Below are 15,773 nucleotides of genomic sequence, written 5' to 3' on the forward strand. Positions count from 1 at the left end.
CATCACAATCATAATTCATCACCAAATTGGATCCGAATATTACATGCCGCCCTGGCAGTGCTCATTGATCAGTGGATGCCGCTGCCGACCTGCCCTGCCCATGTAGTTGTCTCATCAGATGTACTCCTCCGATCCTAAATTCTTATCGTTTTAGTACAAATTTGCACTAAAACAACGACAAAAATTTAGGATCGGAAGAATACTAAATAGTTTCACTAATATATTAAGGAAACCCAAAGAACAGAGGCTTTTGCTGCAGCGCTGCCTCTGTATGTCTGAACATGAGTCATGTTGGGCTGGAACTTTTCTTCTGACAGCCAAGGGAACACCGTCGATTGCGTTCAATAAAATAATCGTTATTAGCATATGCAAGAAAAACAAAATTCGAAGTTTCTTCCACCTAACACATGTGGTTGTTAAACATGTACTAGCATGCCAGGCTTGCCAGCTGCCATGCAGTGTTTTTTCCTGGGGTTCAAACTCTACAAGAAAGGCCAAAGAACTGATTTTGAGTGATTGACATAGATATGCACACTCATCTTAATATGCAGAAAGTTTATCCGTCTTTTGTTGACTGCATGTATCCATCAGCCATTTAATAGTCAAGACAGCAACTTTTTTTTTGACAAAAGTAGTATCTTGAGTCTGACTGCAATCAACTTCTTTGAGTCACCATTCCATCACTAATTAACAGATTACAGGCAAGAATCTGTTCCTGTCCGTACATCCTGGACCTGGATGCATGTCGTCGTGTTTGTTTTACTTTCTAGACCTCCGAAGATAGAGCTGATTTTCTGCTATATATGTAACTACCTACTTGAAACAATACTGGTAATTAAGCTTGTTTTTTTCTAAAGAAACTTTTATTTTCTTGTTTTGGACAAACGGCAAGATTGATTTACTACGTTCTGGAATGTTTTGGACACATGCACCTTGGTATAAAACAAATCGGATAGAAGAGTTGTCAGTGTGCTGTCACATACTCCATCCGTTCCTTGAAAGAGGCCAACAGAGGAACTACAGGCGTAAGAAAAAGCTAGGAACTACTGTACTGTACTCCATGAACGACAACCGGGTAATTAACATCCGCGGGTCCATATGATCGGCACAATATATGGGTGAATTCTATAAACACACGTACTGAACACAACTCCACAGGTTGCATTTTAGCTTTAATACTCAACGAGCTACCATAAACACAATCAGGCTATCAGCACGTTCCAGACACGGCAAACTCCAGAGTGGCAATCAAACGGAAAGGATAAAACTGATGCTGCGGCATTACCATGCAAATTAGAAGAAAAACTGAAGATCCATTACACACGTTGTTCCCCAAGCATACTTAAAACATTACTACATCTGCCGAAAGCTAACTAACATTATACACGACTACGTTAACCGTGGCCTACAGTATAACAAGCCGCGGTATCTTTCCTGCGTTAGCATCTTCTGCTCTGCCTGTAGAGAAAGAAGCTAATCTTGTAAGTCGGTGTGTATGACAAGGCAGATGAGGTCACTAAGATTTAAATAAATGCATAAAAAAGGAGCACACGATCAGTACCGATTTGGGCAGCCTCAGCTGGCATTATGCGTCTGGTCATGCTCAATGAAGTCCAGGGCTTGCTCTTTGGTGACCACATTGATGTAGCTCACTCTATTCTTGTGTGTCACGCCGTAGATTTTATCTGCAACTTTTAATATCTCAGGCCTGAATGTAGTTGCTATGAACTGAGTGTCCGCCATGTCAGCTAGACGTCGGATCATATCTAGAACAGATCTTAAGGAAAGCAGCAATAAGTTTCAGATGTTAAACAGCAGCTGCATTCGATGTGCTTTTAGCTTAATGAACACAAAGGTATTGTGCATGCACCTAAATAGATGCTATAACATGAGACGTATCACATAAATAAAATGGAGAAAATAACAAGCATTTAATTCGTAGAAGAAAAATAAGCATATCAAGGTTCTTCTGTGCCGCGGATAATCAGTCAAGAGAAAGAAGTATTGAAGGATACTCCCGACAGCTGTTCTGTACTGAGGATCCAGAGCAGCATCAATCTCATCAAACAGGTAGAACGGAGCTGGATCACATCGTTGGATAGCAAAAATCAGTGTTAATGCCACCACCGTCTTTTGTCCCCCAGATAACTGTTTCATGGACTGAGTTTCTCCCTTGCCAGTGAAGGAAACCTGAAACATCAGACATGATTCTCCAGAAAGTTCTTTAACAAGTTTGAGGGAAGATTAAACAGGGTGTGACCACCAGAATAGTTCGGAAATAATTTATTAACTTGAGAATAGTATTAGAGCATCATCTCAAATTTTATGATGGATTTCAAATATATGCGTGAATACATAAAGACATATGCAAAGAACACATGCCTTGACTTTAACACCAATATACTTCTCTATTCTCCCTTCAGGATCTGCTTCACGAGGCCCATCCTCATCATTGTCATCATCACCAGCGTCACCATCCTACAGATATGGGGCAGTTAGGAAGTCAGAACATAACTTACCTTTAACACAACAATACATGTTCTGTGAATTCCAAGCAAACGCAAGAAGATCAAAGGATAGCACGAGTCTGTATGTTGAATTAAGGACAGTACACGACGGAGTCAAAATACTACTCCCTCCGTTCCTAAATACTTGTCGTGGTTTGAGTGCTGCACTAAAACCACGACAAGTATTTAGGAACGGAGGGAGTACCTCCTTTCCGGTATACAATTATAATCTCTAAAATCACTATAACCAAGGAGAGTCTAATAAAGTTTTGTACCAAGCACTAAATCTCATGTGTTAACTACTCTTCTTCTTCATGCATTGGCTGGTCAAAAGTCAGCAGAACATGCATTGTCTGGTTTGAGATGAGAGATGGTGGAAGTAGAGAAAGGCCTTGTATATTGAAATTTTAGTATTTTGAAGATAAGCTGTCTACCGAAAAGGAGCGAGTACACCATTAGTCCATGAATTCAGACAAGCAGTCTACGAACTCAGAAAACGCAACTCCATGATCTCATCAGTGGTACACTTTGGTGCAAAAACAGTTCAGGGGGATTATCACACCAGCCAGGACATGTTCATTCCATCCAAGTTCATGGCTTAATGGTGTATTTCACTCCACAGATAAAATACAAAATCATACCTGATGGGAACTCGAGAAATCAAAGAGCCAGATACAAATAAAGTAACTGGCATAGTGGTCAACTTTGTATGTACCATGATAAGAAGGCTAAAAGTGCAAGAAATAGAATCAAGGTCGGAAGATGAAGCAAGGAAAAGGAACCTTTTTCTTCATCATAACCAAATATCCATGGCCGCCTTGCACTAATTCAGAGAACACTTCGCGGAAGTGCCTTGCAACTCCTTTAAATGTGCGTTCAATTGATTCATCCTTCCTTTGGTCTAAAACTGATATCAATTCTCTAATTTTCTGCAATCTCAAGGGGCAGATTTTATGAGATTCTAGGCTTAAGATTATCAGAAGGGAAATAAGTTTCACTGATGGAAAAGCTTACCTCATCACCAAGACCAAGTTCATGCCGTCTAGTCTTCAGTTGTTCGCGTTGCTCAGTGAAGTTCACATACTGGTCAAGAGCTTTTTGGTTGACATGACTAAATTGCTTCAACTGCTCATTGGTGTCATAAAGCAGCTTCTGTAGCTGCTTCTTGTTTTTTCTCTTGTACCTATTTTTTTTGTTAGAAAAAATAAGCTAGCACATTATTGTAACAACACCTCGTATCTGCTGAAAATCACTACAGGATGATGAACACTGGACAAAAAGGTCTGCATTTTTGCAACTGGGTCTGGCAGTTTAGCAGGTTAAGAAAAATGCAAACATACGTTTCAAAAGCATCAGCAGGCAATGAGCCCAAATCTCGGATCTTCTTCATACACTCATCTTGCTTGGCTAGATGCATGCTCCTGCTGTTCATCAACTGTTCCAAGTCCTTTGCCCCATCTTGCACAGTCTGCTCCAAATTAGCTTCAAGAACCTGTGTTTATATGTATGTGTTATATGACAGGACAACACCCCGCCCCCCCCCCCCCCCCCTCCAAAAAAAAAACTGAAGCAATATAAGTTACCTTCAGATCATCCCTTTGTCTTTTCAGTTGTTCCATCTTTCTCGTAAAGTTATTAATAGCATCAACATTAGCTGCCCAAAAAATCATCTAAGAGTTAAGGAGCATGTCCATCCAGTATGACTATGGGGGAAGAGAAGTCAGTCGATGCTTATATACCCTTCAGTAGTGTAGCCGACTCATCAAGACTTCTCTTAGACTGTTTCAGTTGTTGCTCCTTTGATTCGACTTCGAGAGGCAAGGTTTCTGAATCTGCAGATGAAATTATTGCTTCCAGCTCTTTTTGACGCCTCATAAGATTAGTTGATAAATTGGTCTCCAGTTCTTCTTTCCTTGTTTCAATCTACATAATAGTTTGTAGTTTAGTTAGAGCCAATAATAGCATCTTGGGAAACACAAGCATGGTTACGAAATTTGCTTTGACAACCTCAATGCGACTGTTTTTACACAAGAGAAACTTCTCCTTTAATCCAGTAATTTCAGGATTCAGTCGCGAAAGAAGATCTCTTTCTTCAAAAGTTAGCTGGTCAATCAGTTCTGTGCCCATCTCATCATTTTTCATTGCAATGCCAGATTGGATTTGCTCGATTTGGTTTCGGATGTTGTCGAGTGATTTTTCCTGCAAGGTAGAAACCATAAGACCGACACAATTACAGCAGAAATATATAAACAGCTAAGGATTTCTACAATAACAAGATGGGGAATCTACCGTGAACCGAAAAAGAAGAAGGTAGAACTAGGTACCTTCTTTCCAAGGGCTTTCTCAAGTGACGCCTTTTGTTTCATTGCACTAGTAATATCAACCTTAATCTGTTCCAGCTCTGACTTGGCATGATCACGTTCAGCGTCCATTTGCTGATGTTTGCTTACCAAATCCGTAATTTTTTTATCTATATGTATGGTCAGTTAAGAAAGATAAATCTTGGAAACAGTAAACATCTTGGAGATCTTATCAATTTCACTTCACATATTCAAATAATTTAGGACTTGAAGACAAACAAATAGAATCAAGCGACAGGAAGTCATGAGTTTCAATGAACTATCTGTGATGAACTGGTAACCAAGTGCGGCATAGATACCAGATCATTACTTCGTACATTCTGGAAGAATTAAACCGGTATGGTGTGCATACTTCTTTCCAAGTAAATAGTAGCGACAATGAGCCATGATGCAACCAAGGAATCGAAAATTCAATGTAGAATGTAAACCCTGAATTACTTGCCACTGGGCCTACGGCCAGAAGCACTAGCAGATGTATATTTACCAGCAGTAGGCACTAAAAGGACAAAACATGTGGTCTTGCACTAGACTCAGTGCAAGGGAAACAGGAATATCATTTAACCAAAGCAGGATATCTTTTAGCTTGCTTCCCACATTATCCAGATGCACCTTTTTTATATCAATTGCTGTTTTATTGTCCCTAATTATTTTTACAAACTTCAGTCTTGAGCGCCTGGAGTCATAGAAACCTCCTGTCATACCACCTTTTCTTGCAACTTGATCACCTGAGGACAATGTCAATTTATATGTTGAAGTAATAGTGATAATGAGTTAATGATAGCTGAAGAGCAAAAGTTCAGGACTACCATCAAGTGTGATGCAATCTAGACTATTGCTACGTGCAACTCTGGTTGCCGTTTCCAGGTCTCGGCATATAACTGTCCTACCAAAAACCTGACAGAAATTTCAAAGTTAGCCAAAAAAGAATTGCATGAAGGCTAAAACAAAAGAGGTAAATTTTGAAATTTCAGAATAAATTATTGAAAAACTAGCTTAGGTTCTTGGACAAGGAAAGCTACGTAATCTGGATGAGGAAGGGTCCCCAATGTGCACATACAAATGGCATGACCTTCCATGAAAGTGTGCTAAAAGCTAAACACGAATTAAAGGAAACATGGGGAGGGAGAGGAACAACATATCTTATGTATACAATTGCACACTTAGTTTACATTTTTAACACAACATGGCATGCAACTGGCAGCTGCAGATATATTAGAATAAAACCTTTTGTTGCATGTACACGACCTGATAATCTGATAGTGTTATGATCAAGGAAATATGCCAGACACCGAACAAAGATATTTATATACCCTTAGATAATTTGCCACAACGCTCGTGACTTAATGATTTTGCTGGGCATTAAGACACCAAGCAAACAAAGGTGAGATGGGTACATGCAACGGAATATATGATGACAAAAAGGCAACGGCAGCCATGATAATGCAGATGAAGGATAAGATTGATCTAATGATCAGAATAGAGTCTGAACTAACTTAACCAAAATAGCCTAATAAAAAGACATCAACTGGAGGAGAAAATAACAGAAGAGCTTGAATGGCACCTGCTCAAAAGCACGACGATGATCGGCACGATACTTCAACTTCTTTAACAACGGAACGAAATCAGAACTCTGTGGAACATTGACGTTTGGAGCGTGCACTCTATTCAGTGGTATGAAAGTCACCCGTCCACCTTTTTCTCGAGTCAATACCTGAATTATCCTCGTTGATATATCATCATTTTCAACCACCACATGGAACAAGCTATGTACATCAGAAAAGAATGGATTACGAAAGAACAAAAATGGTGAGATCAAGGTGAAAAGGAATCAAGACCAAAAGACAGCTTAAAACCTATTCGCAGCAGTGACCTCAACAGCTGTAAAGAACTTCTCTTCGCAGTCAACCAGTTCTAACACTGGACCCAAAACCCCTGTGATATTATGGTCCCTGATGATTCTGTTAACAGAATTCAGGCCTCTCCTGATATCCTGACAAAGATAACAAAAGTAGAACCATAAAAAGATAGCTTTAAGCAGTCCTTAAAGAGAAAGGAATGCTATGATATGACAAAAGAGTCACAACTCGATATTCAAAAGGATAATTGTATCCCTGTTATAGCTCTTCATATTGGATGTGACATAATTTTATGGATCTGTCCCTGAAAATCTGGAGGTACCAGATGCAATTGCAAAACCAGGTTTTGGCCATACTGTATAAAATATGTGAGTCTCTTGTTACTTAGGAGTTAGGACAATAAGCACAAAGTCAGATATGGTCGATGTAAATCCATAATAAGCTATCTTTAAAAGTATTATATATACCAATAACCTCCAACTGTTCTATTTACTGTTCTTGTCGCTCTTCCCTGCAACTCGCTGAATCGTTTAGCCCCTTACCAGTTACCACCACTTCATACTAAATTACTAAAGGTGAGAAAGCCATACCGAGATCCTAAATGCTGATCACAATCATGTGCGATTTTGATAATGCATGATTGCGATCATGTGCTGAACTTACAGCATACTAGTACGTGTCACAGAAAATGTATGGTTTACTTTCTTTACATGCAAATTTCGATCCATCAGTCAGATCACCGGTTTGAAATGTTCTAATAAATACTCCCTCCGATCCATGGTAAGTGTCGCCAATTTAGTAATATCATGGATCGGAGGGAGTACACATGCTCTTTCTTACTTATCATGTTAGAAATCAGCACGGTTTACAGTACCCGTCTCATACCATAATTTTTACTCCCTCTGTCCCATAGTAAGTGACAAAATATTATATGTATCTAGACGCTTTTTCGACATAAATACATTCATAGTTGGGCAAATTTGAGTCACTTAATATGGGACGGAGGGAGTATATGCTAGGAAAATGACATTAAAATTGAATTATGCTCATTAATCCCCTCAACTCTTACCGGAGTCCATATTCTGTATCATGTCCAGGAACTTTAGATGCATATCTTACTGAAATATAACCACTGGTTGGAAACTAAAAATCTGGAGTCGAGGAATATCAAAAGGTTTCATAGGGATGATATAACAGTGATATGAGACCTTGTCATAACTCTGTATCCTGTGCAGGAATTTCTAGATGCATATCTAAGATAAGAACAAGAATGGCAATCCTTAAAATGTAATTAATCAGTAGCAGCCAGTAATATGAACAGAAGAACATGTAGATAGAGAAACATTTTCCATACCCCGGGCGTTGCATGGTCCAAACTCTTTTTTGCCTTCACAAGGTCTTCCTCTAATTTGTCGATTTCATCTGTCACGCTTTTTTCCTCCTTCCAAAATGATCTGTGACAATTTCTTTCTACTAAGTATACAAAATCTTAAAGAGAACTTCTTCAATCAAATCACAAGGTTATGAATGCTAAGAAATGTGCATACTTCCTTTCATCTTGAAGTGCTTCTTTCTGCTTCATATAGTCATTAGAATCCTTTTTCTTGTTTGCAAGTGCAGACTCTAACCTACTTGATTCACTTGTCCGGGACTCAATGTAGTTTGTCAAGTTATTAATTTCGTCTTTAAGCTTCTGAATTTCTTCTTGAAGTAAGCTTTCCTGTCAAGAAAACAAGAATGTAGAGACACGCCAAGCATGCATACATCCATCAAAAAGGGTGACAAAAAAAATAGAAACGTATGATTATGATTATATCTTGATTTGTAGCATTAAACTACATACAGCATAGCATAACATGAAATGGATCAAACTAATACATACTATAATGTTAATGCACGTTCAAGCAAACCCAAGTAGCTGAGTAGCACATCAAAACAAAGGTACAGAGTGAAATTTGAAGCATCAAACAGGTAACTTGTTTAATACCTGCTTTCTATTTGATAGAAGTACGCGCTCAAGATCATGAATTTCCTTCTGAAGCCACTCATCTCTGGCAGCCTCATTTTTAAATTGAGTTGCCCTCCCCTGCTTTTGGTACAATATACTCAACCGTTTCTCGCGATCCATTATGCTATCCACATAAAATGAATGTGTTAAAAGGATATTCATCAATAAGTGAAAAAAAAGTCTATGACTATATTTTACCTTTTTGATATCTCCTCCTCTTCCTTTAACTTGGCCTGGTGCACCCTACTAATTTCAACCAGTTCAGACTTCGATCTTTCACTCTCTCTCCTCACACTATACAAATCCTTCACAGCTTCATCCTAACGATAGAATCTTTTGAGTGCGGCAACAAAACAAAATTACTCAAAATCATGAGACATCTCAAGCATGGCATACCTTTGCACGTTTTTCACTCGAAATTCTGTCTTTTATATCCCTCAAATCAAGTTCAATCTGAGAAACTACCTTTAGTGCTTCAGTATGCTTCTTCTCTGCATCTTCCTTTTGAGACTTGATTTCATTTATCCCTTTAGTGGAGGTTTTTATGTCTTTATCAACACTCTTAACCTTCTCACGTACATCTACCACTTCATTGTCCGCATGCGACATACTATCAGAAATTTTTCTTCGGTTATCATCCATCTAACAAGAGAGATCAAATGGAGTGAGAAGAACAAGAATTGTAGGTATACAGCAGTATCGTGAATAAGAATTTTAGGATGCAGCAGGTTTGATCTATAAATTCCTCCTTTTGGAGATAATGCGTTTTGCACAGTGGCCAGAATCCATGGTGCAAGGTGATACAGCACAAATTGTGGCATGGCAAGGGAATGTTTACAAGAATGTATGGCCAAGCATCTCACTTGTTAGATGGATGATAACCGAAATACGGGTAACATTCAGTGTAAATAGAGGAATAGCACCAACTGACTGTTCTTTGCTTGAATAGAACAATGCAAAAAAAAATGTATCACTTAATTCCTCAACCTACGAGTGAGATAAGAGGAAAACTAATTCACATGAAATCTGCCAACAGGGCTATCCAGATAACAGAACACTAAAAAGCATGAAATAACTATTATTAGGAGTCTTCTCATTACAACCACTATCAATAAAATACCAGAGGCATTTGGCTCAAGAAGTGAAAAATGAATTTACCAAACAACTTTCACAGACCAAATATTTAAGGAGCAGGTCATTCTATGATCTCTTAAAAATCAAGTTGTATAGCTGTTAGAGCATAGGACAGCTACAGAATAGGATATTATGCTTTCAAAAACAATCCAGCTTTCTACACTCAGCGTTTTTTTCTTGAAGAGAGAACACCAAGAAACACAAGGTTCTTCTGTCTAAGCGTTTTCACCTCAAGGACTCACTCATTTACAGGCAGATTATTCGGGCTTGCTTGATAGAACACGCTATTATTCAAAGTAAACTTGTGTAACAAAAGTGGCAGCCTTACCGAAGCCAATTCATTTCTAGCATCATTTAGTTCATGGTCCAATATAGTATACTCGAGTGATCTTCTTTGTTTGTCCAGCTGCTGGTACTTCTTTAGTTCTTCTTTCTCTTCATCAAGTTCACTCAGTCTGTCCTCCAGGTAGTGGACAACTTGATCAATCTGCTTCCTTTTATTGGCTGTTAATGAAGTTAATGAACACATCAGCAGATCACTTAGAAAAATTATGAAGACTATTTTGGTGAATTATACTTGCCTGTTTCTTGCATTATTTTCAAGCTCTCCCGACGTCTATCTTCGTAAACTCGCGTACCACCAATCTCTTTGAGAAGATCCAGACGTTCAGAATCTTTCATTAGAGTAAGGGATGCAATCTACACAAATGTTTTGTTAATATTATATCTGAAAAGATCATGGGAACAATCAGATGAATGATTATTACCTTTCCCTGCTGGACAACATAGTATGGATTAGAGCGAGAGAAACCAGCACTCTCCAGCAGATTCATTACTTCAGTTTTACTGAACATGAGCGATAAAGCGTGGGTCTGAGCAAGCAACAAGATACAACACGGCTTTACTAGTTTAGGGCATAAGACAATATACCTGACATGTTTTCCATCTAAATAGTACTCATCCTTCTTTGAAGCAACTGTCCTTCGCAAGCGCACCTCTTCTTTATCAACCTGCAGCAAAATTCAATAATTTAGACAACTTGCTCCAAAGTCTAGATGTTGACATGACATGTCACTCTGGATGTGTCGCTCATTTTGTACTAAGTGTCTAAGTTAGTACAAACTTTGTACTAGACGAGCGACACTTATTATGGATCGGAGGGAGTATTCATAATCATAATGACATGTACGCTCTTGTATGAATGATATAGATATTGATACTTTTGCCAGTGAAATATATAGTCTGAGACTCATGAAGATAAATTTAATCAAATAAAGTAACACTGAACAAATTAGAAGACTTACTGGGATACGATTGTCAGAATTGTCAAACACTATCTCGACAAAAGCAGATACAACTGAGTGTCCAGCACCTTCCTGGCAATGGATATTAGTATCAAACACCAGTCACCTATTTCAACTGTTCAGATCAAATAAAGAGGATGCATACATGGAGAAGAGCTCCCCTGTCCTCACTGCGCAGGTTCTGAAACATGTCACTCAGGACAAACCTTATAGCTGGAACATTTAGCATGCCAAATTAGGAGGAGAGTAGCATATAAGCGTCAAGAGGCATAAGAAAGAATAGTAATCCAGCAGAATCACATGTTCTAAAATATTACCATGGAAAAAGTTTGATTTGCCAGATCCATTTGCTCCAACTGCGATGAACAGTTAAATCAAATGTCAGTTCAGTAAAACTATGCAGTGGACTCAAAATCGAATTTCTAGGACACTCATTAAAAAATAAGCGTTGGTCAATATGTCATCAGGAAAGATAGGAAAGCATGCAAGCCAATAGAGAAGACACAAAAGAGTAATAAGGTTAAAAAAAAAAGCCATTGCAAGGACACAATTCATTTATTTTATTACTCCCTACGTCGCACCAATACGGCAACACGGACACGGCAACACGCATAAGGGAACACGGGACACGGCATTTTCCAAAAACAGTCATACGGGGACACGGCATTTTTAGTACTATACATATATAGTACTAAAAATGTATTTAGTAAGAGAAGAAGAGATACTAAAGCCCATGTCCATGTAACGCTTCACTTAAGCCCATGAAAGTCCCAGTTCAGAAAAACCCTAGACTATAGTACCTCTCCTCCAGCCTACAGCCGCACCCAATACTCCAGCCGCCAGCCACCCTGTCTCCAGCCACAAACGAGCGATGAGGATAGCAGCAAGCCAGCAACCACGCCGCCTCCTGAATTTCTTGCTCGCCGGCGGCCTCCTTCCCTGTCTTCCTCGCCTGCTGCTGCCATCCCCATCTTCCTCGCCGCCGCCTCCTGGAATTTCTTGCTCGCCGGCGGCAGACATCTCCATCTTCCTCTCCACCGTATCACATCGTGTCCCAGCGTTTTTCAGCCGTGTCCCAATTTATTTTATTTATTTTCAATTCAAAAATCCCGGGACACTTGGGGACACCCCGACAAGCTATGCAAGTTTAGAGAACATTGCCAACAGCTAATCATTGGCTTGAGTCTTGAATCAACACTAACACCTACTGCTCATAATCGCTATAAGTTTGCAATTAGCCAGCTACATGAGGATTATACAGTGCAGGGCCAAGATAGATGCAGGCGGCTGTTTCACAGGCTGACAGTGACAGCACCTAAAGATAACCATGCACCGGCTAGCAGGCAGGCGAAACAGAGGAACCTCAGTACCCTATAACCAAGTTCGTTTGAAGGAGAGGAATAAATTACCAACTACATTGACTTTGGGGCTGAAAAGTTCCGTTGAGGTCTCCTCCCTGTAGCTTTTAAACCCTTCGATTATGACCTGCATAGACAACCATTAAGTCACGAAGAAGCAATTATATGATTAAAACCCCAGTTAATTTATTCCAAAACTAGCACGGTTAAAGGTTACCTTCTTTATATACATGTTTGGGATGGGGAGAGATCACACCACCATTAAATCCTGCAAACAGAGGAAGATCAGTCGCAGGAGGCAGAGCTACAGCGGTACTACCGTACTAGTGGGTACAAGTGTACACCCACTGTAGAGTACGTTCAATAACTCGTAATCAACCAAACAGACAACTCCTTATTCTCTAACTCCTCAATTTCTCCCCTGAAATCCGATTCATCCAGCTCAGCATGTGTCAGGCATCAAACCTGAAACTCTGTATATTAACTTGGTAGTGGGCACTCAGTCTGGAACGGTATCGGCTTCACTTGCCCTTCACGCCAAGGGCAGCTTCATCTGCGACGTCCACAAGTCATCCAACAGCTGTAATTCGCGGCACTATTTACTGTCCAACGACGAAGCTTTTATCTTTTACCAAGAGTTGTAGGGTATAATGAAGCCCTGGGTCCTTAGCCCAGCTCCTCAACTCTCTTTGTATGGTTTTAAACCCTAGCCAAGCCACCACTGGTGTAGTGATGTGGGTCGGGCAAGCTTTCCTCTTAAATCAAGCTAGAATAATAGAATTCCGCCAAACCCCTCATTTCTCTCGCCCGTTCTTACTGCTCGATGGGATGTTTTAATAAAACCTTGCGCCCGGCTGCTATTCTATTCCACGCTCCCGAACCGGAAATCAACCAGAGGCAGCACTAGAACTAGCCTCGCGTTCTACTCTGGCGAGCGCCGCTGCGGCGGCGCAAGCAGCCGGGCGAAAGAAATTGCTAAGGCTAGTTGGGGATTTGAAACTCGCAAGTCGCTGGATGAGAACAACCGCATACCTCAGATACCCAGTGGCGGAAGTCAACTGTCGACGGCGGCGGAGAAGGCAGGCACGCCACGAGGTCCCGGCGAGCAACGACGGGGACGGCGGCGGCGGAGGCGGGAGGCGGGGTGGGGATCGAAGCGTCGGCGGTGAAGGTCTGCTGTACGCGGCCTTGTTCCCCTGGAGAGAGCACGATGGTGGAGGCCTGGAGGGGAGGGGGAAATGGGGAATGGGGGATCCTTTGACTAGCTGGGCTGGGCTTTTATCAGATTGTTCTTTTGAGACGGACTCCACGTTTGGTAAGCCAGATAGTTTCGCTCAAAAAAAAAAAGTAAGCCAGATAGCATTCCTCTAAAAAAAAAGGCAAGACAGATAGCAGATCTAATCTTTTTCCCATTTTACCTCTCTATTAAGTCTAGATTTGTTAAAAACTAATCGACCTGATCGGGAGTATAGGAAACCAAAATCACCGTGGAGGTTTCGGACTAAATCCAACTCTCGAGTCCTCTCTTGCATGTGTACATGCATCAGGTCCACCGGAGATACCGACGGCGGGAGCAACAAATCCTGCGTGTCCGGAGCAAGAGATTTCATTTGTACTCATTCCATCCCAAAATACATTTTATATAGATTTTTTACTTTCACAATACATCTTATTTTCTTTTAATACCCGCACCCGGCCGATAACTACTCACATCCATTTAGTATTTTGGAATGAAGGGAGTAATAAAATTAATACATAGTCAATATGCATCATGAGCATGATAAAAAAGAACAAGCTATGTCAAAAAAAAATGAGAGGACTTTGTTATCAAATTCTTATGAAATGCATAAAATAAAAATAAAAAACAAGAAGCCATCACGCTCATCTGCATAATTTCAAATGTACCTACCGTTGATTTTAGATCTTAATGGTTACGATTAGATACTAGAAACTTCCGGTACATTTCACCTACGGAGCTGACAGACCGATTAAATTTTATGTACGTGGTCATACTCCGCGGCAAATCTTCCGTCAGCCAGACGTAGTGAGGGTACAGGGGTTAGCTTTTAAGTGCTAACTAAAATTAGTACCGGTGTCCTAAATTTTTATATGTAAAGAAAGTAATCCAATATCTGACATCGTGTGCCTCCAGTGGTAGGCAAGCCATCGAAACTGACGATCCGGCAATATAACCTGATCGAGTTGTTTCAAGGCACACAACGACCCAAAATTTAAAAACACCACAAACAAGCGACTTGCTAGAATTTAATTCACAACAGCTTTAGCACACCTCATGGGAATTTAATCCACATCAGTTGGCTAGACTAACCAATACGGGTGGTTGTAGCCAACGACGAGGGAGGCGGGAACTAATGGGCCCAAAAGCACCGGCGAGCGACAGCACGGGGTGGCACCAAAATCGGGTAGGCGGAGGCGGCCGCTGGCGCTACAACTAGGTGAGGAATGAGCGAGAGAACTAAATCAATCGAAGGCGATTATTTTTGTTTTCAAAATGGGAAACTCGCTGGATATGGCCAAAATACGTATTAGCCATATCAAGACGTACCGCGATAGTCGAGCCGACCGTATAGGACACCGATACGAGGCCTTCGAGCTGTAGTCATGAAACCAAATGCAAACTAAACAAACCATATTCCGACTCTATGAACTAATTTTAAAAAAAGTCATACATGCTAATGGATGACGGGCATACAATAATTTGTGCCACTTACCATCCCATTTACGATTTTTGTTCTAATTCTCTCCTTCATGAAAGGTGAAACCACTGTTCAGGCCGGCATGGCAAGATAGCTAGTTCGCGTGAGAGGCTACACAAGCTCAGAATTCCCATGGATTATTGATTAGTGTTCCGATACATATTAATTGTCGAAATATTACATGTATATCTGGGCAAATTTGAGACAATTAATTTGGATTGGAGTGAGTACTAATCAGGAGCAACACTTCATCGCTGCCAAAAACTTACCTGAGCTCATGAGCTGGCCGAATAAGCTGCTATCACTCGGTCTCCTTCTGGACTGGAGTGAGCTTGTCTCCAACAGGACACTGCAACTGAGTGTCCGCGTTCAGACATGGCGTAGATCGATCATACCCCTTCTCGTGACCCAAACGCTGTATACACACATGCTGTCCTGTCAAATGCACCACTTGAGACCAAAATTCACAAGAGATCAAACGAGACCGGAGATCTATCAGATCGTTTCTAGCTTCCTCGATCACCCGTGA

At 40.5% G+C, this 15,773-nt stretch overlaps 1 protein-coding gene across 1 annotated transcript; it reads right to left on the minus strand.

The window, feature by feature from the left end:
• Positions 1-1,141: 1,141 nt before the first annotated feature.
• Positions 1,142-13,770, minus strand: LOC100829877 (structural maintenance of chromosomes protein 3). Its single transcript, XM_010235704.2, has 30 exons — positions 13,560-13,770; positions 12,745-12,795; positions 12,579-12,654; positions 11,487-11,525; positions 11,315-11,382; positions 11,170-11,241; positions 10,796-10,875; positions 10,633-10,711; positions 10,447-10,564; positions 10,194-10,369; positions 9,128-9,373; positions 8,930-9,051; positions 8,711-8,855; positions 8,271-8,443; positions 8,078-8,177; positions 6,721-6,857; positions 6,429-6,630; positions 5,674-5,761; positions 5,443-5,592; positions 4,832-4,983; positions 4,515-4,706; positions 4,247-4,430; positions 4,091-4,161; positions 3,848-3,999; positions 3,522-3,690; positions 3,290-3,436; positions 2,383-2,478; positions 2,016-2,190; positions 1,562-1,766; positions 1,142-1,458 (listed from the first exon to the last, which is right to left on the minus strand). Exons 2-29 carry the CDS (start codon positions 12,757-12,759, stop codon positions 1,576-1,578), a joined length of 3,615 nt encoding a protein of 1,204 aa, XP_010234006.1. The 5' UTR covers positions 12,760-12,795; positions 13,560-13,770; the 3' UTR covers positions 1,142-1,458; positions 1,562-1,575.
• Positions 13,771-15,773: the final 2,003 nt, after the last annotated feature.

Source organism: Brachypodium distachyon, chromosome 1, assembly GCF_000005505.3.
Source record: "Brachypodium distachyon strain Bd21 chromosome 1, Brachypodium_distachyon_v3.0, whole genome shotgun sequence".
In the NCBI taxonomy this organism is placed as follows: domain Eukaryota; kingdom Viridiplantae; phylum Streptophyta; class Magnoliopsida; order Poales; family Poaceae; genus Brachypodium; species Brachypodium distachyon.